The sequence below is a fragment of the Calypte anna genome, chromosome Z, assembly GCF_003957555.1.
Source record: "Calypte anna isolate BGI_N300 chromosome Z, bCalAnn1_v1.p, whole genome shotgun sequence".
NCBI lineage: Eukaryota > Metazoa > Chordata > Aves > Apodiformes > Trochilidae > Calypte > Calypte anna.
In genome coordinates, this window is record NC_044274.1 from 21,508,046 (window position 1) to 21,531,576 (window position 23,531).

The following is a 23,531-nucleotide window of genomic DNA, read 5'->3' on the forward strand; positions in this document are numbered from 1 at the left end:
TTTGTTTTTTTTTCAACCTGGGCAGGTGCAAACTTCTGAACAAACTCATTTGGGTTCTTGAGTAAATAAGACTTAACTCTTGGGATTAGCACAGAAGATGTTTTACAGGCAGGAGAAGTGTTTCCAGCCTTACGTTTTGTCTTGGAAATTGAGCCTCTTTTGTCTGCTTTACAGCCCAACTGCTAAAGATTCTGATTCTCTGTGCTGTCATAACAGTGCACAGGTAATTCTATGCTTTGTTAATGGCAAGAATATTAATAGGTAGTATAGCATAAATTATAAAAGCACTTTAGTAATACTTCGAAGGTTCTTAATCTGTCTGGAGGAAAACCTGGAACCAGAATTGCTTATTTAGGATTGCAGATAAAAAATGTCTGCTAAGATTTTGATATTTTAGTTACAACAGAGAGGAACATAGTTGCTGGGCAAGCAACACTTGTTACACCTTATGATGAGTACAGATTAAGGGTTTGTGTTGCCCAAGCATGAGTATCAAGGTCTCAGCAGACATCTCGGAGTGTGGGATTGTCTGGCAGTAGTCCCTAGGGAGACATGAGTACCAACATCGATGATGAGGCTGAGGAACTGTGAAGCTATGGAAGAAGATTAATTGGGAGTCCTCAGTATAAAGACACAACTGATAGGAAAGATAGATATTGGCAGCTGTCTTGCATTGTAGCATGATCTGGAGAGAAGAAAGATTAGACAACCACTTGGAGAAGGATGTTCTAACGTTGTGTAATTTTATACCATGTTTTGCTGAGTGGTTAAATTGAGGGTTGGTATATATATATATAGTGCTTTTTGAATAGTTTCCAAGAGTGGTACTTGTTTAAAATACTTTTCTTTTTTTAAAGTTTTTAAATTATGTTTTGGAGCACAATTAAGACTGTGTACAGAATTACTTTAATTATACATTACACTAAAGTATTTCAAGTTTCTTTTTGACATACAAATTGCAGTCCACTTAGTAAAAAAAAATGGCTTACTTATGACAACTCTGAAAACCCAGACAACTTAAGTCATTGACAGAGCTATTCCAGAGGATGTCTAGAGGCTTTTATAAATCCTATTAAAAGATCTCCTTTGCAGATGGTTTGGAGAAGATTTAAAAAAACCCAGCAAAATGTTAAAATGTGCTGTGCTGTGCATCTTGCTGCTGCCTTTTTTGTCGAGGGCAGCTTAAGGTGCAGCTAAAGCTGAAGTTTATCTCTGCTGTTTGTAAATTAAAAGCCAATCTCTAATGAGCCCAGAGTTCTAGGAGTGGACTGAGGAATGAGAAGCATGATGCTTTATGTATTTTATGCAGTTATGATTGTGCCAATTATAATGATATAAATGTCACAGTCTTGTTGTAAATGTTAAGCTTGAATAATATGTTAGTTTTTAGCTTCAACCACCAAATTCAGAAAACTTGTGTTGAATGAGTGTAGTAGAACCTTTTAGTACCACTTGCCATTGATTATTGAATAAAATAAAAAGTTTGAGTGTTCAGGAGCTGGAGTGAATTTGCATAGTTTGAATTAAGAAAAAAAGATAATTATAACATCTGCAAGTCGAACTTCCTTAATACAGGGCTGCAAAAATAGCATGGAATTCCCTAATGTAAAACCAAACTGCTTAGAAATCTTTACTTTTTGAATCATGGTGCATGCAGGATTTAATTTATATTGTATCCGGTTTGTATTTTTCTAAACCCATTATTTATAAAATTGCCCTGTGCTCGTGAATTAGCAAAAATAAAAAGTAATAATAATAATAAAAAACCAACAAAAAAACCCCAATCAAACAAAAACCACACACACACACAAAAAAAACCAAAAACAAAACAAAACAAAACAAACCAAAAAACAAAACCCCACCAAACCAAAACCACCCCAAAACCCAAACTAACCCTTGCCACTATCATGAGTTACACGTTATAGCCTTTTTGGATAAAATTTGCAAAAATACAGGCCTGAGATAAAAGCTGTTGACACTTTTACAACCATTCTGTTTTAATCCAGTAGTGACATTTGCTGCCTTGTCAACAGTCTTGAAGACGCTTCACAGTATTGAGAGGAGAAACAAATAAAAAATTTGAATAGGTTACCACTTCTGTTCTGTCTCTTGAAGAGAGATAGTTTGTATTCTCTCTGTATCAGTCTCTTCTTTTTCCTTGAGTATGAAAACATGTGTGCATTTTTGGGGTCTTACTAGTAGTAGCCCCCATCATTGAGTGCTTCAGCCTTTAAGTGCAGGACTTTCCTCTCTGGCACCTGAATAGTACTGACTGGAGATTTCTTTGCTGAAATGTTAAGCTCAGCTACCTCTTGGCAGGTAGAATACTGTTCCTTTAACAGCAGTTTATTACTTCCTTTATACCTCTGCTATTCTATTTAAACCTGCCAATAGTGTTTTAAAACCTAGGAGCTCTTGAAAGTTTAACTTATATCCTTCCTGGGAAGCAGATTACTGGACTGTGGCTGTGGAAGGTGGCAATAGCAGATATTGTTGATTCCATGCCATTGGCTTCTCTTTTCTGTTACTAAAAATAGGTGAAAATATATGCTGTTTCATGGATAAATACCTATGTGTTCTTGAGTAAATGATTGATCTAGCTTTTTTTAAGTGTCTTCTGGCCAACTTGCTTCACCTGTATCAGAGTTTAAAGATAACTCTTATTGTATATTAATGCCCCGGATAATTTCTTGCATTTTTCTACTATGAGCTTAAGGCAAATAAATAAGTGTGATTAACCTTATCTCTCTCCTCCCACACAAGAGCTCCAAGCGAGAGTGGAAGCCTTTGGAGGACCACAGCTGTACAGATGTACCATGGCTGCTTTTGTTCATCCTCTTCTGTGTAGGAATGGTGAGTAAAACTCAAAGGATTCTGTCAATGTTACATTGTTAAAGAGGTTGAATTAACCAGGAAGAAGTTTAAAAACAATTTAGTCACTGGAGAAGATCAGGGTATACAGGCATGAGATCTGTCAGCTGTGGAGCAGAAGTGGGTAGTATGTACACATCAAAGGCCTGTGGTAATCTGTAATTTGTTGTTTGAGCCAGTTCTTGCTCCTGCTCCTTTTCCTCTGACACTCCGGTTTTCTTTGTAAGTCATTTTCACCCTGGAGGTATACTACGGAGTTCAGCTGCCCTCTGGGACTGTGGATGTCCCAGAAATGGGACTTCGGGTCTGTTTACATTCTGTGAATCACATTGAACTTTTTTGCTGAGAAACAAAGATTCTTATTATTAAACTGTTTTTTTATTGGATGCCTAGTATAAGCACTTACTGTTAACAACAGTATTTTTAATGGTATATTTTTTAATATGAAACCATGACCTTGCTCAAGACAACCTCATAGCACCATGTACTTGACATGTAAACACAAGCTTCCAACAGCTGCAGATTTTTGAAAACTAAAATTATGCTTCTTGTGTTGTTTCATGGACTCAATGTATGCTGTTCTTCCTAAACATAATGTCTGTCACTGTCTTGTACTACTTTGTTGCAAGAGTACTCTTAGGAGTCTGGGACATCTGTGCTGTCGACTTTCTTTTCTACTGTCCCACAGTATTTGTACATTGAAAAAATTTATTTTTCTTTTCCTGAAATGTTTGTCACTAGCTGCACTTCACATGCAAATATAATTTTTTAAAATTTAAATCATGCAAATTATTTCCTCACTGTAACATGTGGATATCTGAAGATTTTAGAAAGCACAAAACTTCCTGAAGTATGCAGATCTTTTTTTGTTATTTTTTTCCTGCCTTTGTTGGTGCTCCCTAATTACACAGTCTATATGTACCAGTTCTCTCTATCATGAATTGGTCTCTGTGGGTTAGTGTCCTAGTATTTCCTATCTAAGCAATATAATGCAGAGAGCATTTATCCTACTGAGTCAAATACTCTTAAGTTTACTGTCTAGACAGCTTCACTTGAAGTGCCATGAGGGGTCAGGAGGCCACCCCTGCACTGTTGTAAATTAAGTTGGGGAGGAATTGCATTATTTCCCTTACCCAGTAAAAAATTCTTGAACCAGCCAAGAACCTGAGTACTGTTGTATGTAAAATGCATGCTAGTATGTCCTTTACAGCATAGTAAGGGATCTGAGAAATCGAAAGTGAGTCCTAGAAATCAGCTTTAATTATTATTTGTGATAGCCTTTTGCTCACTTTACCCATTGTTTTTCACATTGAGTATTAAGTCTTTAAGAGTATAAGTGCATTAGCCATGAAAAAAGTAATAACCAACTTGCTGTCTGGAATTTCTCTATAGTGATAGCCTGTCCATCACAGAAGATCACTCTCCTTTATCCTCAGATCTTTGGAAGCATACCCATTTTAGCTGTTCCATACTGAATTCGTTACCTGTTGTCATCAAATCATTTGATCCTGTTGCTGTCATATGTTGCTCCAAGTGTGTTTCAGATGTTGGTGCTGCTTCCCCTTCTTACCTGTTTATTGGTGGTAGCAGAGCTAGCTGATGGCTCACTTCTCCCTGTCAATGGTGTCTCTAGAGAGCTAATGATTCTTTTGGGCCAGTCTCTTGTTAATATCCTTCCTGCTTTGATCTTGGTTTTGCTAGTGAAATATCTGTGAAAGTTCACAGTAAGCCCTGTCTGTCTTTGGATATTTTCCACATTACTCGGAGCTACTTTTTCATTTTCTTGCTCTGTTTCTTTCCTGCATTTGAACCCAGCATCTGGAACCATAGTGGCCTTGACCTGGTCACTTGCTGTGAAGGATTTCCTTAAAAGCAACTTATGCCACATAGGCCTCTTCAGTCTAGCTCATGAAAGCACATAAATTGAAGAAAAAAACCCCAAATCTTTAAGCTAGAAAATCTGGGCTCTCTGGAATCTTCTAAGATGCATTGGAACCCTTTACAACTCCAGCTCTTGTAGCTCTCCTTCACTGCCTGCCCTTTGCTGCTCCTCTGTGATACACATGATTTGCTGACAATATGATTTTCAAAAAAGCACCTGCAGTATTCTTGATGCTGCTATGTTATGCAGTGTTAGATGTCTGAATCCTCTTTTTGTCTTGTGTTTAATTTATAACTAAACAACAGTTCTCCATGACTAGTCATCTTTTGTTTTTCAGGCTGAAAGAATTTTTTAAAAAGCACTACTTAGAAACAAATTATTTATAGACTTTTCCTAAGTGTCAAATAGGGTGTTACTAACCTGTGGGGTTTTTTCTCCTCCAGGGTTTTATTTGTGGCTTTTCAATAGCTACAGGAGCAGCTGCAAGACTGCTTTCAGGATATGACAGTTATGGAAATATTTGTGGACAGAAAAATGTCAAGGTGGAGGGGATAACCAACAGTGGCCTGGACCTCACACACAAGAAGTGAGTATGTAATTCAGTGGCTGCACTCTGTAAATCAGGAAAGGTTAAGCCCTTTCTTCCTTTGAAGAGTGATTTTCAATAAAATGGGAAGATGAATATGCTAACTTATTCCTACTTGTTTTTCTGCATTTTTTTTCCCCCTGGAGAACAGTCTTGTGTAACAAAGCAACAATACTTGGAGGGTGTATGTTGACAGGTGTGCAATATGAGTACAGCAAAGTCATGGAGGAATTTCCCTTCCTTACACTTTATGTAAGAGATTGTATCAGACCACCGAAGAATCTTGTAGAGCTTCAGATATTATAAATATTCTTAGATTTGATACCTGCGTAGAAATGGTTGGCTTTTGAGTATGATCATTTTCTGCCACTGAGTTCAGGAAGATGAAGTATATTTGAAGGAGAATCTAAAATTTAAACTGTGAGAGGAATGTATAGAAGTGGATTGTGGAGAAAATGCACAAAACTTAAGCAGCACACATCTCTTTGTTGTGCAGAAGTACAGTAGTAGTATTAGAGTGTAATAACAAGAATTGTGGACCGGAAGGGTGAAAACCTGTGAACATCTGATGGCATCTGACTGTCACTGAGTGCTCAGAGTGTCTGGGAAAACAGTCTGCAGAGGCTTAAGGATTCCATGTGCACATCAATATGATTGTATGAAATCGTTTATTAACAACTTGCACTCACTTATATAGAGAAGCCTTGTTTACACCATCATATCATGCAGGTGGCTTTGTATTCCAATTACACATACCATTCTCATGGAAACACTCTTCTCACATAATTATTTTCCTCTTCTGTTGCCAATTAAGTTATCTCTTTCCCATTAGCTCATTTCTAGAAAACCTCTAACTAGGCCTCAATAACCATTAACCCAATGTGGCCTAAACTGAAGTAAGTCAGGATTGCTCACAACCTGTACATTTCTGAACTGTTTCCCCAACATATTCCCCTTTTTGTTTTTTGAGCAATTCTGACTTATTTCATTACGTAAGATAACACGCTAATGATATATTGTCATAAACAGCATACTAATAATGCAAAAGCAATAACATACCAATAATACAAAAACAATAATAACATATATACTGATGCAAAAGCAATAACATACTAGTAATATAAAAGCAATAATAACATATATAAATGATAAGCCTTGCCTAATTAAATCTGTAAGCCAACAAGCTAACTGGTGTATTTTATGATTTTTATCAATTCTTACCAAAGGCTTTTCCTGTTGCTATGTGTGATACAAATGAAACAGCAAGAAACCCAGATTTCGAATTTTCCCTTATATTCTAGGCCTAATTGTTACATTGACCAGTTTGATCAAAATGTTATTAATAACTCATTAGTGCTCTCATGAGGTCACTCTCTTTTTTCTTCTCATAAGGGTATATGCTCTCCCCTTTTCTTTCCTTCTTTTTTTATTTTTTTTATTTTTTTTTATGAATTAAATGAAAAAAGTTTTATTATCATGTATTCTAATGGTTTCAAACTACACTTGAAGAAATTCCTTTCTATCACACCTCTCCCTTGCACAGCATCCAGTATTTTGCAGTGCAGCTTTGAGCATCTTTTAAACTCTTCTCTTAAATAATAGATCAAATTATAATCAATGTGCCCATCAAAGTAAGTTGTTTTAAAATACCTGGAGTTTGCATAAAAGCAGAGTACTGACACAACCTAGTTGAAGTTAAGTTATTTTTTTTTTTATATGTAAATGTCTTCATCCTTCCACACAGCTCAACACACCAAAAAGATTCTATTTCATGGATAGCTAAAATCTCCTTTCAAAGAAAAGAAAATATCACTAGTTTTCATGAGTAGCAGGTAACCCTCAAGTTACTGCCTACCAAAATTCAGGCCTGGACATTTGGTGCCCAGAACAATGTAAAAAATATTTCTTACTTCTGCTTCATACCTTTCAGAAGGCATTAGAGAAACTTTTCTTTTTTTTGTCTTTTTAATGAGGCTGTGTGGTCTCAACAGGGTTCATAGCTACAGTATCTGCGGGGGCAGAGGCAGCACCTGCAGCTGTAGCAAACTTGCTGGCAGCAATCACCAGCCACATGAAGGGGAGTTGAAAAGCAGACGCAGGGGAAGAAGGGGGGGGGGAAAGTTTCTTTCTCTCCGCAGCAATTCTCGGCCTCTGAAAAACATTCTCATGACTTTATCGTACCCCTTACCAATATATGAGAGAAATTTAACAACACCTACCAAAAATTTTAAAACCCAAAACATTATTACGACTAAAATCTGGTGGAATCAACCTAAAATAAAATAAATCAGTACAATCTCCCAAACCAAATACTTGTATCAGAAATATTATCACTGTGAATCCACATTTAAAGGCATTTGTTTCCACCACCCATCTGCTCGGTACCCAACGCACTCCAGTACCTATAAGTAAGCACATATAACCTCGACCAGTCAGTTTCACCTCTGCCGGCCCTTCCCATTGTCCAGTGATGGAATTCTTGAATTCCACCAAAATTTTGTGGGAAGGTTCTGAAGCAAAGTCTGCTAAAGCTTTTTAGTGAATCAATATTGGAGGTTCTGTACGTTCTCCTGTAAGGTGTAAATAGTTCATGACATGTACAGCCTTACTTAACTGGTCCTGAGGAGGACTCCCTTCCTCCCCCCTTTTTTGTCTTTCAAGGAGTGTCTTTAGTACCAAATGGCAACGTTCCACTATTGCTTGACCCGTAGGGTTATGAGGAATACCAGTAACATGTCGAATACCCCATTGTCCACAAAACTGCCGAAAACAAGCAGAAGAATAAGCGGGGCCATTGTCCGTCCTAATAGACTGAGGTACTCCTAGAACAGCAAAGGATACATATAGATGTCTGATAAGATGTTTCGTTGCCTCATCAGTCTGAGCAGAGGCCCAAACGACCGTAGAAAAAGTATCTATAACAACAGGCACATATTTCAAGCGTCCAAACTGTTGTACATGAATGACATCCATTTGCCACAGTTCCAAGGATTTTAAACCTTCAGGATTGACTCACATCCCAATACCAAGATCAACCTTTTGGCAGTCAGGACAAGATTTCACAATTCCCTGGACATCCCCCAGAGGTAAATGAAATTGCTTCGCTAGCACTTCAGCAGATTGATGAAAAAATGCATGAGATTGTCAAGCTTGTGAAAAAACATCAACAGAAGGACCAATCCATGCTGGTGCAACTAAACAGTCAGCTCAGTTATTACCGATAGCCAAACCTCGGTCACTAAGATGACTCCGGATATGAGTGATAAAATAAGGATGTTCTCTTTCTGCTAAGAGTCTTAATAACTTCTGCAATAAGAAATACAAATGCTTATTCGAAATATCCTTCAAAATGGCATGATACATTCTCAAAACAATACCTACTACATCAAGTGAATCAGAGACTATATTTACAGCAGTATTATTCCATGTTTCAAAAACCCAAATAACCGCAGTAAGTTCAAGGGTTTGCAAAGAGTCAAATGACTTCCCTTGAATTAAATGTTCTTTCCATTGCCCAGGTGTCTCCTCCCAGGTAACAACAGCTTTATGGGATTTTTTTTCCAGCATCTATAAAGACCGTTATGCCATCCACTGGACTGTTAGACAAAAAAATTACATGACTCCCACTGCATGTTAGATAAAAGTGGTAACAAGCGATATGAGGGGTAAGAATTTGTTATTTCCCCATCAAACTGTGCTAAGGCTATTTGCAGGTCCGTTGAAGTTCGCAGTAGCGAAACCAAATAGTCCTGGATAGGGGGCAAAAAGATCTGTCCCAGGTCCACTCCAGCGATGTCTTGATATCGTGCTCTGCCCTTTCTTTTTTTTTTTTTTTTTTTTTGTTTTTTGTTTTGTTTTGTTTTGTTTTGTTTTTTTGTTTGTTTTTTTTAATAATCAAAACCAATAATAGCAAATATAATTGATAAACCTTGTCTAATTAAATCTCTAAGCTATCCCCATATCCTTAAATGATTTAACCATTCATTTAACCCAGTATATAACAGTTAATTTTTTCATGTTATCTTAATCAATCGCTTTCGGTTGTGAATTGACTCTGAATGATCAGATAAATTTATGCAAATACACTCTATCAAAGTCTTCACAAACATAACCTAAAAGCTAACAATAAAAAGTCAGTGGCAGCACGACTTCGTAAAACTGCATGTCTGACACTATGAACATCTTTTAGCATCTGTGTTAAAATACCAGAAGTTAAGTTCATCTGCTTAGCAGTGCAATAGAATAGCACAATCAAGATATAGATGAGGGATCCCATAATCAACATATAAATGATCACATGAATTGCAACATTAACAAAAACCTGTTATCAATACAACACAATACTAAAAGCACATTTCACACTGCAGTGGAAGGACTTAAATAACTGCTTAGTTAGGAAGGTCAGATGTCCACTGGCACATAGAGCCAAGGGGGTAGAGGAGGCTTATCCAACAAAAATTCGTCAGGGGCCCCAAAAGCGTCCCCAGACCCCTCCCGGATCACGGCATGGTTGAGTCCTAGTTTCCTCCATGGCTGCCAAATTGAAGCCCAAAAAGGCCTAATAAAATTGTTTAGAGACAAAGTTCCAAGCCTATAAACAGCAAAGGCACACACACACACACACTTTTTTTTCTCTGCTGTGGTGTCTGCAGCAGGGCTCATTTTCTGAGCAGCAGCAGTGTGTGCGGGGGGGCGAGAAGCGGCTGCAGAGGCAGGAGTGGGGGTGCGCTCTGTACCAGGAGCAGCTCTTGCTCTCCGCAGCAGCTTTCAGCCTCTGAAAAGGCATATTCACTCTCACAGCCGTGTTACCTGCTTTGTTTGTTTGTTTGTTTGTTTCTTTTCCTTTTCTTACTCCTCACTAATATACAAGAAAAACTAACAACAACCACTAGAAGATTCAAAAATGAAATGATATTGCTACTAAAATCTGGTAAAGTCACCCTGAAACAAAATGAAGTGGTGCAATCTCTCAAACCACAACTGCAAGTATAATTACCAAGTTTTTTATCTCTGTATGAAACACCAGTGTACCATGCACCACAATATACATCAATATTGAGAACTGTATTGCAATGATGGTCCTTAAGCAGCTTTATCTTAAGCATCTTTATCTTAAGCAGCTTCTAACAATTGGGTTGCTGTAGCACCTTTTTGGGAGTAATCCTAATGCACGTTTAGTTTTTTCATTAACATTGTCATACACTGACATATATAAAAATTTTTTTTTCTTTTTCTTTTTTTTTTTTTCTCTCTCTTTTTTTTTTGTTTTTCTTCTGACAAATTGAGATGTGATATTTTGAATATGGCTCTGCTCCCTCTGTTTAATATTTGTAAAAGAAGGAGGTTGCTTGTGCAGGATCATGAACAGTTTGCAAAGCTTTATATGCCAGTTCTTGTGAAAGTTGTAACACTTCAGTTTGAAACCATGCCTGCAAATCTGCACATACAAAAGGACAAGCACCCAGTAACATTTGTGCTTGCACTCCGTGTAATGCATCGTTCTGTCTAGGAATCACAGCTGCATTTTCACATAGCATTTACCATTTATGATGAAATTGCAGTTGTTGAAGGAGTTGAGAAGGAGTTAACAGAGTATCAATGAGCATTTTTGTGTCATATGGCATCAACTATTGAGCAGTAAAAAGATGTTGCAAAGGAGATTGAGTAAATGACTCAAACCGATTTCAAACCGTACTGCGTAATGGCAGCTTTGGCTTCTTTTATCATTTCCCAATCTAATGCAACCCATTGACCTTCTCCTCCTGGTTCCACAATCACTGGAAAACCATCGGACTCATATTGGGAACCATTTCTCCTTCAACTATAGCATTTTGAATAATTCCCTTCCATCTAGTTACTGGATACACACTTACACACACACCCCCCCCACTACCCTCCCCTCCCCATGTCGGATCTGGAAGAGGTAGAGCAGCGGGTGTTAAAGGGTTAAGGGAAATAGGAGCAGGAATAGGGAATGGATAAGGGGGTAAAAATGAATTAGTGCCCCATTGTTCGGGATGTTCCCTGGAGCCAAAACTAGGGTTTTTTCAGGGGTATACTCATCCTTGGTCTCCAGTTCTTTCAGTTGCTTCAGCAGTTTCCTTAGTTGCTTGTCTCCGAGTCCCAGTTTTTTCCTTGGTTGTTGCTCGATAGCAGGCACTGATGGTGTTGACAGGTGAAGCAGAGGATTAATTGAAGGCAACTATGGTCAAGAAGATAAATCAAGCTTCCGAGGTGGAAAGGTGGCAGAGCAGTCGGGAGCCACGGCAGGCAGGCATGAGGTGGGGAGTCTGCATTCCAAGATTCCTCGCCTGTGTTCTCTGGCTTCTCTCCCTCTGGGTCCTCCGATGATTCTGGTGGTGTTTTCGGTCGCTTTTGGTTTTGCTTCTCGGTCCCATTTTTGCTTTTCATCCAACCCCCAGGGTCAAATGGCACAGTTGGCTGAGCTTGAATCAGTATAGCCCCTTCAGGTGCTGGTAAGGGTATTTTAGGTGTCTCAAATAACTGTTTAGAGGTCAAGTGCATATTTTGAGCATTCATCGGTACTGGTAGATCAGGCGTTATGGCAGCAAATGCTGAGGCTGCTGCTGACCTCTCACTTTTCATTTCTTTTAAGGTTTCTCTAATCAATTTCCACAACATGGCTAATTTTCCAGCCTCCTTAGATCCTGTGCTAATTTTATCTCATAGGGCAATACCTATGGCTTCCCAAGTAGGTAACTCAAAAACAGTACCCATCGAGGGGATCAAGTCTCTATCCCGTGCCCATTTCAGCAATTAATGTAAGGTCCTGCATTTTTATAATAAATCTCTCTTAGAGAGAATACATTGGAGGAGCTTAACTACTGCCTCTTCTTCTTTAGAGAGCGTAGACCCCATCTCCTCCCCAGCCGCTCACCTGATCAGGGCAAGATTCTTCAATTCCGAGCTCGTTTATTCTGTAGCCGGGCACCAGCTACACAGACTGCCGGGGCAGCAATCTCCTTTCAACTGGCTTCTCTGCTCCTCTCTCATTCCAGCTGTCTTCATCGCTCCTGGAAGCAACAGCATGAGAGTCCCTGGTCCAGGCCACCCTTAGTCCCTTGTTCGGACCATCCTTAGTCCCTGTTCGGGCGCCATTTGTGGGAAAACAGTCTGTGGAGGCTTAAGGATTCCATGTGCACATCAGTATGATTGTATGAAATCGTTTATTAACAACTTGCACTCACTTATATAGAGAAGCCTTGTTTACAGCAAGCAGGTGGCTTTGTATTCCAATTACACATATCATTCTCATGGAAACGCTCTTCTCACATAATTATTTTCCTCTTCTGTTGCCAATTAAGTTATCTCTTTCCCATTAGCTCATTTCTAGAAAACCTCTAACTAGGCCTCAATAACCATTAAACCCAATGTGGCCTAAACTGAAGTAAGTCAGGATTGCTCACAACCTGTATATTTCTGAACTGTTTCCCCAACAAGAGTGTATCTGTGCAGCTCAGGTATCTTCAGAAAGTAAACTGTGTAGTCTAAGCTTAGAACAGAATGATACTGATTGACAAAAAGTATGTTTCTTTCACTGTTGCTTACTTCAAAGAATTAAAAGGTCCTTGATTTGTAAGTATGTAAGCCTTTTACTTCACAGTAAGTGACACTGGCAAATAAGAGTGTACAAAATACTTGAAGGCAGGATAAGCTTGTTCCTATTTGCAGCCTTGCTTCCAGAATCAAGATGTAGTGTATGAAATGATGATGCTTTATCTTCCTGGTGTTGTAAGGGGAGAGGAGACTGCTGTATTTCTCATGAGTATAAATAAGCCTAGTAAGCTACCATTCAGAAGCCAAAACTTGATGCCTTTTTAAAAAAAATTTATCACTGTATAGTCTTGTAGTTATATTTTTAATAGTTTGACTAAAAATTTCTTTTCTTTCAGAAGTGAAAAAAAAAAGACATTGAAATACAACCTCAAAAGGGTAGTAAAGACTAAGGAAAGTTATCCTACAGATCTGTAAAAAAAATGATGATGTGTTTTGAAAAGCTGTACTGAAGTTCATTTTGAATTACAAGCCTCAGGATGGAGAACTTGATGTTGGCCTTACTTTCAGACACTGGCTTTTGAAAATACTTTTTCTCATTTTGCTTTCTTTGTAGGAATCAGCTTAAATTTAAAAATTAGCTTAATTTCTAATTTTTACTATGGCTGCAGGAGGTAGACATATTAAAAACTAGATACAGTTATTTTTACTGAAGTAATGTTTTCATCATGCCATATGGGTTTTCATCATGCCAGCACGGGTTTAGGAAGGGCAGGTCCTGCCTGACCAACCTGATCTCCTTTTATGATCAGGTGACCCGTCTGGTGGATGAGGGGAAGGCTGTGGATGTGGTCTACCTGGATTTCAGCAAAGCGTTTGACACCGTCCCCCATAGCATTCTCCTGATAAAGCTGTCAGCCCACAGCTTGGACAGGAGCACCCTGTGCTGGGTTAGGAACTGGCTGGAGGGCCGGGCCCAGAGAGTGGTGCTGAATGGGGCTGCATCCAGTTGGCGGCCGGTCACTAGTGGTGTCCCCCAGGGATCAGTGTTGGGCCCAGTTCTGTTTAATATCTTTATCGACGACTTAGATGAAGGGATTGAGTCCATCATCATCAAATTCGCAGATGACACCAAGCTGGGAGGAAGTGTGGACCAACTCGAAGGCAGGAGGGCTCTGCAGAGGGACCTGGACAGACTAGAGAGCTGGGCCGATTCCAATGGGATGAGGTTCAACAAGGCCAAGTGCCGGGTCCTGCACTTTGGCCACAACAACCCTATGCAGCGCTACAAGCTGGGGACAGAGTGGCTGGAGAGCAGCCAGGCAGAAAGGGACCTGGGAGTCTGCATTGACAAGAAACTGAACATGATCCAGCAGTGTGCCCAGGTGGCCAAGAAGGCCAATGGCATCCTGGCCTGTATCAGAAACAGCGTCACCAGCAGGTCCAGGGAGGTGATTCTTCCCCTGTACTCAGCGCTGGTGAGACCACACCTCGAGTACTGTGTCCAGTTCTGGGCCCCTCAGTTTAAGAAGGATGTAGAGGTCCTGGAGCAGGTCTAAAGGAGGGCAACCAGGCTGGTGAAAGGACTCGAGCACAGGCCCTATGAGGAGAGGCTGAGAGAGCTGGGGCTGTTCAGCCTGAAGAAGAGGAGGCTCAGGGGAGACCTCATTGCTGTCTACAACTACCTGAAAGGAGGCTGTAGCGAGGTGGGGACTGGACTCTTTTCACAGACGACCTTCAACAAGACAAGAGGACACAGTCTTAAGTTGTGCCAGGGGAGGTTTAGGTTAGATATTAGAAAGAATTTCTTCACGGAGAGGGTGATTAGGCTATGGAATGGACTGCCTGGTGAGGTGGTAGATTCTCCGTCCCTGGAGACATTCAAAAAAAGACTGGATGTGGCACTCAGTGCCATGGTCTAGCAACTGCTCCGGTGGGTCAAGGGTTGGACTAGATGATCTCTGAGGTCCCTTCCAAACCGGCTAATTCTATGATTCTATGATTCTATGATTCTATGATTCTATGATTCTATGATTCTATGATTCTATGATTCTATTTCAGAGTTTCTTTTAAGACATTTTGATTTTCAGAGAAGTGGGCTGTTAAGATCAAAGAATCACAGAACCATAAGGCACTGGTGCCACCGGAAGAACTTTGGGTTTTTTGACTATGGGATGAATTTCAGCATATCAGCTGGACTGCAACTATCTAACAGGGGAAAAAGGACTCTAGCCCACAAGCTGGCGGGTCTAATAAGGAGGGCTTTAAACTAGGTTCGAAGGGGGAAGGGGTTGAAACAAGGTCCTCCGGAAAGGAGCCCAAGGGTGGACAGCGCAAGTTAAGGGACAGATCAGCAGCCCAGCTGAAATGCATGTACACCAATGCACGCAGCATGGGCAACAAACAGGAAGAGCTGGAAGCCACCGTGCAGCAGGAAAGATATGATGTAGTCGCTATCACGGAAACGTGGTGGGATGACTCCCATGACTGGAGTGCTGCAATGGGTGGCTACAGGCTCTTCAGAAAGGACAGACAGGGTAGAAGAGGTGGAGGGGTAGCCCTGTATGTTAGAGAGTCTCTTGACTCCACAGAAATTGAAGTAGGTGATAATAAGGTGGAGTGCCTGTGGGTAAGAATCAGGGGGAAGGCCAACAAGACTGATACTGTGGTGGGAGTCTGTTACAGACCACCCAACCAGGAGGATGAGGGTGATGAACTCTTCTACAAGCAGCTGGCACATGTTTCAAAATCGTCGTCCCTTATTCTCGTGGGTGACTTTAACCTGCCGGACATCTGCTGGGAATTCCACACAGCAGAGAGGAGGCAGTCTAGGAGATTCCTAGAGTGTATTGAGGATAATTTCCTGATGCAGCTGGTAAATGAGCCTACCAGGGATGGAGCCCCACTTGATCTACTCTTTACAAACAGAGAGGGGCTGGTGAGGGATGTGGTGGTCGGAGGGCGTCTGGGACTTAGTGATCATGAAATAATAGAGTTCTCAATAATCAGGGACACAAGGAGGGTTGTCAATAAAACCTCTACATTAGACTTCCAGAGGGCAGATTTTGGCCTTTTCAGAAGACTAGTCCGGAGCATATCCTGGGAAACAGCCCTTGAAAACAAAGGGGTCAAGGAGGGATGGACATTCTTCAAAGAGCAAGTTTTGAAAGCTCAGGAGCAGGCTATCCCGGTGTGCCGAAAGGCGAGCCGGCGGGGAAGACGACCACTCTGGCTCAACAGAGAGACTTTGAAGGAAATTAGGATAAAGAAGAGGGCCTACCGGTTATGGAAAAAAGGGTTATCTACTCAAGAGGAATTCAGGAATACAGTTAAGTTATGTAGGAAAAAAATTAGAGACACAAAGGCACAACTTGAACTAAATCTCGCCACCTCTGTGAAGGATAACAAGAAGTCCTTCTACAGATACATCAGTGGCAAAAGGAAGGGCAAGGAAAACATTCATTCTTTAATGGACATGGACGGGAATGTAATTGTCAAAGATGAAGAAAAGGCTGAGGTATTTAACACTTTCTTTGCCTCAGTTTTTAACAGTAAAACGGGCTATCCTGATGACAGCTGGCTTCTGGAGCCTATAGGAGACAAGAATCTAAACACTCTCCCTGCAATCCAGAAGGAAACTGTCAGTGATCTACTGGGCTGCTTGGATCCCCACAAGTCTATGGGACCAGATGAACTCCATCCAAAGGTGATGAGAGAGTTGGCAGAAGAGCTCGCCAAGCCTCTCTCTATCATCTACCAGAAGTCCTGGCTCACTGGGGACATCCCAGATGACTGGAAGTTGGCGAATGTCACGCCAATCCACAAGAAGGGCCGGAAGGAAGACCCGGGAAACTACAGGCCTGTCAGCCTGACCTCAGTGCCTGGCAGGGTTATGGAGCAGATCATCCTGGGGGCAATCACACAGCACCTGCAGGATGGATCAGACCCAGCCAGCATGGGTTTAGGAAGGGCAGGTCCTGTCTGACCAACCTGATCTCCTTTTATGATCAGGTGACCCGCCTGGTGGATGAGGGGAAGGCTGTGGATGTGGTCTATCTGGACTTCAGCAAGGCCTTCGACACCGTCTCCCACAGCATCCTCCTGAGAAAGCTGGCTGCCCACAGCTTGGACAAGCGTACTCTGCACTGGGTTAGGAACTGGCTGGAGGGCCGGGCCCAGAGAGTGGTGCTGAATGGGGCTGCTTCCAGTTGGCGGCCGGTCACCAGCGGTGTCCCCCAGGGATCAGTACTGGGCCCAGTCCTGTTCAATATCTTCATTGATGACTTGGATGAGGGGATTGAGTCCATCATCAGCAAGTTTGCCGATGACACCAAGCTGGGGAGAAGTGTTGATCAGCTGGAAGGCAGGAGGGCTCTGCAGAGGGACCTGGACAGACTGGAGAGATGGGCTGATTCCAATGGGATGAGCTTCAACAAGGCCAAGTGCCAGGTCCTGCACTTTGGCCACAACAACCCTATGCAGCGCTACAAGCTGGGGACAGAGTGGCTAGAGAGCAGCCAGGCAGAAAGGGACCTGGGAGTCTGGATTGACAGGAAGCTGAACATGAGCCAGCAGTGTGCCCAGGTGGCCAAGAAGGCCAATGGCATCCTGGCATGTATCAGAAACAGCGTCACCAGCAGGTCCAAGGAGGTGATTCTGCCCCTATACTCAGCCCTGGTAAGGCCACACCTTGAGTACTGTGTTCAGTTTTGGGCCCCTCAGTTCAAGAAGGATATTGAGGTCCTTGAACAGGTCCAAAGGAGGGCAACCAAGCTGGTGAAGGGACTCGAACACAGATCCTATGAGGAGAGGCTGAGGGAGCTGGGGCTGTTCAGCCTGAGGAAGAGGAGGCTCAGGGGAGACCTCATTGCTCTCTACAACTACCTGAAAGGAGGATGGAGCCAGGCAGGGGTTGGTCTCTTTTCCCAGGCAACTCTCAAAAAGACAAGAGGGCATGGTCTTAAATTGTGCCGGGGGAAGTTCAGATTGGCTATTAGAAAGAATTTTTTCACGGAAAGGGTGATCAGACATTGGAACGGGCTGCCTGGGGAGGTGGTGGACTCTTCGTCCCTGGAGACATTTAAAAAGCGACTCGATATGGCACTCAGTGCCATGGTCTAGTGACTGTGGCGGTAGCTGATCAAGGGTTGGACTCGATGATCTCTGAGGTCCCTTCCAACCCAGCCTATTCTATGATTCTATGATTCTATGATAGAATGGGTTTTGTTTGAAGGGGCCATTGAAGATAAGCTTGTGTCCCTCTCCTGCTGCGAGCAGGGAAATCATCAGATCAAGTTGCTCATCCAACCTGACCTTGAACACTTCAGTAATGAGGCATCGACAACTTCTCTGGGCAACCTGTTCCAGCGACTCACCACCTTCCTAGTAAAGAGTTTGTTATGTATCTAATCTCTGCGTTTTTCTTACAAACACCCTGTAAGTATTGAAAGGCTGCTATAAGGTTTCCCTGGAGCCATCTTTTCTCCCTGCTGTTTCAGTCTGTCTTCATAGTAGTGGTGCTCCAGCTCTCTGTTCATCTCCATAGCCTTCCTCTGAACCTACTTCAACAGGTCCATGTCTTTCCTTTACTGAGGACCCCAGAACTGGACACAGTAGTTGAGGTGAGGTCTTACCAGAGCAGAGTAGAGGGGAGAATCACCTGCCTTGTTTTTTTTGGCTACACTTCTTTTGATGGAGCTCAGGATATAGCTAGTTCTCTGGTCTGCAACTGCACATTGCCAGGTCGTCTCCAGCTTTTTGACCACCAATACTCTGTAGTCCTTCTCTGCAGGACTCATACTTCACAAAGAAGCTTCCTAGGATGTAAATCTGATATGCTGTGTTGACAGCAAACAAACAAATTTTCACTTGCAGTGTTGAAGCATCTGTAACAATATTATTTCTTTATTTGCTTCAGCCTTTGTATGAATAACTAAATTCAGCCTTTCTGAATAACTGAAATTGCAGCACAAAGCAATTAATTAAAGCAATTACACTAGAAGTACGTTCTTCGACAGAAGAACAAAATTTCTGATGACACGTGTCACGGTTTAACACTGGCCCGGCAATTAAACCGAATAACAGACGCTCTCTATTAATCTCTCTCTCCTTGATAAAGAAAGGAGAGAGAATAAGGGAGAGAGACTTATGGGTTGGAAACTAAACTACACAACTTTAATGAACAGTAATGATAAATAGGAAAAATTACTAAATATATACAAATATACAGGAAAATGGAAACCACATTCCTCCCCCTTTTCCCCAATAGCTCTCACGTCACCACCGAGGCTGCAGGGCAGCCCTGGGAAAGTCCAGGCTGGACTCCTGGAGTCGGCAGCAGTCGGGAACCGGAGGCAGGAACACACAGATGTGGGCTGGCACGGATCAGGACCACAGGCAGACGAATGGACGGGATCCTTCCAGGATGCCGGGTGAAGGAAGGGAGGAAGGGAAATCGGGAAATCCAGAAGTCTGGAAATCTGGAAATCCAGAAAAGATCTGGCTCGGCCCTCGTGATGCCTCAAATTTATACTGAGTGTGACGTATATGGGATGGAATACTCTGTTTGGTCAATTCTGGCATCTATCTTGTCTGTTCCTCCCCAAAGGAGGGCTCAGGTGGGACCTCTGTATCCTCCTGGACGGTAAAATGTTTTCCTCAGAGCTGAGCAGTGTCCTTGGCTCTGCATACCAGTCTCTAGCAGTAACTATAAACATCAAGTGTTATCAATCCTAGAAGCACACACTGTCTGAGAAACTTGCTGTTAATTTCAGCAAGTGCAACTACTTACAAGAGACTTAGCTAAAAGCAAAAGTACAAGACAGAAAATCACCTTTATCCTGGTCCAAACCAGGACATTCCACCCCTTATTCCATACCATTTGCGTCATGCTCCAATCATTACTATTTCTTATCCTTAAACATATCTATACACAAATTACTACTATCTCTCTGTGCTGAAATTCACTAAGTAATTCAGTCTACAATTGCAGATGTTCATCTATTGTAGCAGATTCTCAAAACAAGGAGCAATTTATAGTTCATGTCCACGGTTCACAAGTTGCAGGTTGCAGATGGTAACTGGATGTCAGCCGATGAACCTAGTTCTGGTTTCATCACCACAAAATCATCCTGAAAAACACTCATAGAACACTGTTAGTTTATGCAACAGTTCACATAACAGTAGTTAAGGTGGGATACAAGTTCACGACTCCTGAAGAGTCTATGCATTACTGATTGAGGTAGACAAGCAGAAATTAGGAATTCTCACCTAGTGTTAGATTCCCTTGTGGTACACATTGTACTCCTCCATCTTTCATCATCACCCACCAAGTGTGTCCAGGCCCTTGAGTGAAAGCAACCCCATGAATGGGTTTGCCTTTGCCCGAGGCAGGATAAACCCAAACTGTTTTCCCTAGCAGATTCTTTTCATGCACCACAGGCACTTTGTCCCCATCTACTGTGTGTAGAAGATCTGACTGAGCAGGACCAGCTCGATTGATGGAACCCCTGGTATTAACTAACCAGGTAGCTTTTGCCAAGTGCTTGTCCCAGTTTTTGAAAGTTCCACCACCCATTGCCTTTAAGGTAGTTTTTAACAGTCCATTGTACCTTTCAATTTTACCTGAGGCTGGTGCATGATAGGGGATATGGTATATCCACTCAATGCCATGTTCTTTGGCCCAGTTATTTATAAGACTATTTTTGAAATGGGTTCCATTATCTGACTCAATTCTCTCTGGTGTACCATGTCTCCACAAGACTTGTTTCTCTAGGCCCAGGATAGTGTTCCGGGCTGTGGCATGAGGCACGGGATATGTTTCCAGCCATCCTGTACTTGCCTCCACCATTGTAAGCACATAGTGCTTACCCTGGCGGGTTTGAGGCAGTGTGATGTAGCCGACTTGCCAGGCCTCCCCATACCTATATTTTGACCATCTCCCTTCATACCATAGAGGTTTCAACCTTTTAGCTTGCTTAATTGCAGCACATATGTCACAATCGTGGATAACCTGCGCAATAGAGTCCAAAGATAAATCCACCCCTCGGACACAAGCCCATCGATATGTTCCATCCCTACCTTGATGACCTGAAGCATTGTGGGCCCATTTGGCCAAAAACAGTTCACCTTTATGGTCCCAGTCCAGATCTATTTGGAACACTTGAGCAGCCTCATCTGCTCGTTGGTTGTTTCGATGTTCCTCAGTAGCTCTATATGAAGGTACGTGGGCATCTACGTGACGCACTTTTACATCAAGTTTCTCTAACCTAGTAGCAATGTCTTTCCAGAGTTCAGCAGCCCAGATAGGTTTATCTCTATGTTGCCAGTTGTTTTGCTTCCACTGCTTTAACCAACCCCATAAGGCATTTGCTACCATCCATGAGTCAGTATAGAGATAAAGTCTCGGCCACTTTTCTTGTTCAGCAATGTCCAAAGCCAATTGGATGGCTTTTACCTCTGCAAATTGACTTGATTCACCATCTCCTTCATCTGTTTTTGCAACTAGTCGTTTAGGATTCCATACGGCAGCTTTCCACCTTCGATGGCCTCCTACCAGACGACAGGATCCATCAGTGAAAAGAGCATATTGTTTCCCATTCTCTGGTAACTGGTCATATGGTGGGGCTTCTTCAGCCCATTTCACCACTTTCCCTGGTGGCATTCCAAAGTGTTTGCCTTCTGGCCAATGTGTTATTGCTTCTACAATTCCTGGACGGTTAAGTCTTCCTATTCTAGCCCTCTGTGAGAGTAAAGCCATCCATTTACTCCAGGTAGCATTGGTAGCATGATGGGAAGATTCTCTACCTGTGTACATAAAACCCAGTACAGGTAATCGTGGTACTAGGAGGAGCTGTGCTTCAGTACCAATCACTTCTGAAGCAGCTCTAACTCCTTCATATGTGGCCAGTATCTCTTTTTCAGCAGCTGTGTAGTTGGCTTCGGAGCCTTTGTAGTTTCGACCCCAAAATCCTAGAGGTCGGCCTCGAGTCTCTCCTGGAGCTTTCTGCCAGAGGCTCCATGAAGGACCATCACCTCCATCTCCGGTGTAAAGAATATTTTTGATGTCTGGCCCTGTTCGAATTGGTCCAAGGGCCATTGCCTGCACAATCTCCTGTTTAATACCCTCAAAAGCAGCTTGTTGTTCTGAGCCCCATTTAAAGTCTTTCTTCTTCCGGGTAACCTCATAGAGAGGTTTCACAATTTGATTATAAAAAGGAATATGCATTCTCCAGAAACCAACAGTTCCTAAGAAGGACTGAGTTTCCTTTTTGGTAGTTGGTGGGGCCATAGCTGTTATTTTGTTAATCACGTCCATTGGGATGTGGCGACGTCCATCTTGCCACTTAACCCCCAGAAACTGTATCTCTTGTGCAGGTCCCTTGACCTTGCTCCTTTTAATAGCAAAACCAGCCTCTAGAAGGATTTCAATTGTCTTCTTACCTTTCTCGTAGACTTCCTTTGCTGTGTCACCCCACACAATGATGTCATCAATGTACTGTAGATGTTCTGGAGCTCCACCCTTTTCCAAGGTATCATGGATCAGTCCATGGCAGATGGTAGGACTGTGTTTCCACCCCTGGGGCAGTCGATTCCAAGTGTACTGGACACCTCTCCAATTGAAGGCAAACTGTGCTCTGCATTCTGGTGCTACAGGAATAGCAAAAAATGCATTAGCAATGTCAATAGTAGCATACCACCTGGCTGCCTTTGACTCCAGCTCATACTGAAGTTCTAACATGTCCGGCACAGCAGCACTTAGTGGCGGTGTAACCTCATTCAGGGCACGATAGTCCACTGTCAACCTCCACTCTCCATTAGGCTTTTTCACTGGCCATACAGGACTGTTGAAGGGTGAGTGAGTCTTGCTGATCACTCCTGGGCTCTCTAGTTGCCGGATCAGCTTGTGAATGGGGACCACAGCATCTCTGTTGACACGATATTGTCTACGATGCACTACTGAAGTAGCAGTTGGCAGACGCTGGTTTGTAGTCCTCAGCAATCCCACTACAAAGGATTTATCTGAAAGGCCAAACAAAGCACGCAGCCATTCTGCATTCTCAGTCTTAATAGCTGCAGTACCAAAGGAGCAGCGGTACCCTTTTGGGTCCTCGAAATCACCTCCCTTGAGGTAGTCTATGCCAAGGATGCACGGAGCATCTGGACCAGTCACTATTGGGTGTTTATGCCACTTTATTCCAGTGAGGCTCACATCAGCCTTCACAATAGTCAGTTCCTTAGATCCCCCCGTCACTCCAGAAATAGTGACGGAGTCTGTGCCTTTCTGATTCAATGGCATTAGGGTGCACTGTGCACCAGTGTCCACCAAGGCTTTATACTTTTGTGGCTCTAATGTGCCAGGCCATCGAATCCACACAATCCAATAGATTCGGTTGTCCCTCTCCTCCACCTGGCTGGAGGCAGGGCACCTCTAAGCTTGAGCACATACAGCATTGTCAGTATGTGCACTACTGGAGCTTGCATCCCCAGTACTCACACCTGATGTGCATGGATCTTGAGTCACCAGCATATTTGGATTGGGTAACTCCACACTGGACACTTGAGCAGCCATCTTTTTAGAAGGACCTCCTTTTGCCTTCGGCTTACTTATCAACTCAAACACTTGGTCCTGTAGGGCAGCAGTAGATTTCTTGTCCCACTTTTTCATGTCCTCTCCAC

At 42.4% G+C, this 23,531-nt stretch overlaps 1 protein-coding gene across 3 annotated transcripts in view; it reads left to right on the forward strand.

Annotated features, from left to right (window-relative positions):
• Nucleotides 1-23,531, forward strand: part of SLC44A1 (solute carrier family 44 member 1) — a 93,972-nt gene that overhangs the window by 25,271 nt on the left and 45,170 nt on the right. For all 3 annotated transcript variants that reach the window (XM_030467020.1, XM_030467021.1, XM_030467019.1), the window contains exons 2-3: nucleotides 2,764-2,853; nucleotides 5,197-5,339. In XM_030467020.1, the coding sequence (XP_030322880.1) occupies nucleotides 2,764-2,853; nucleotides 5,197-5,339 (233 nt within the window). The remainder of the gene's footprint in view (nucleotides 1-2,763; nucleotides 2,854-5,196; nucleotides 5,340-23,531) is intronic.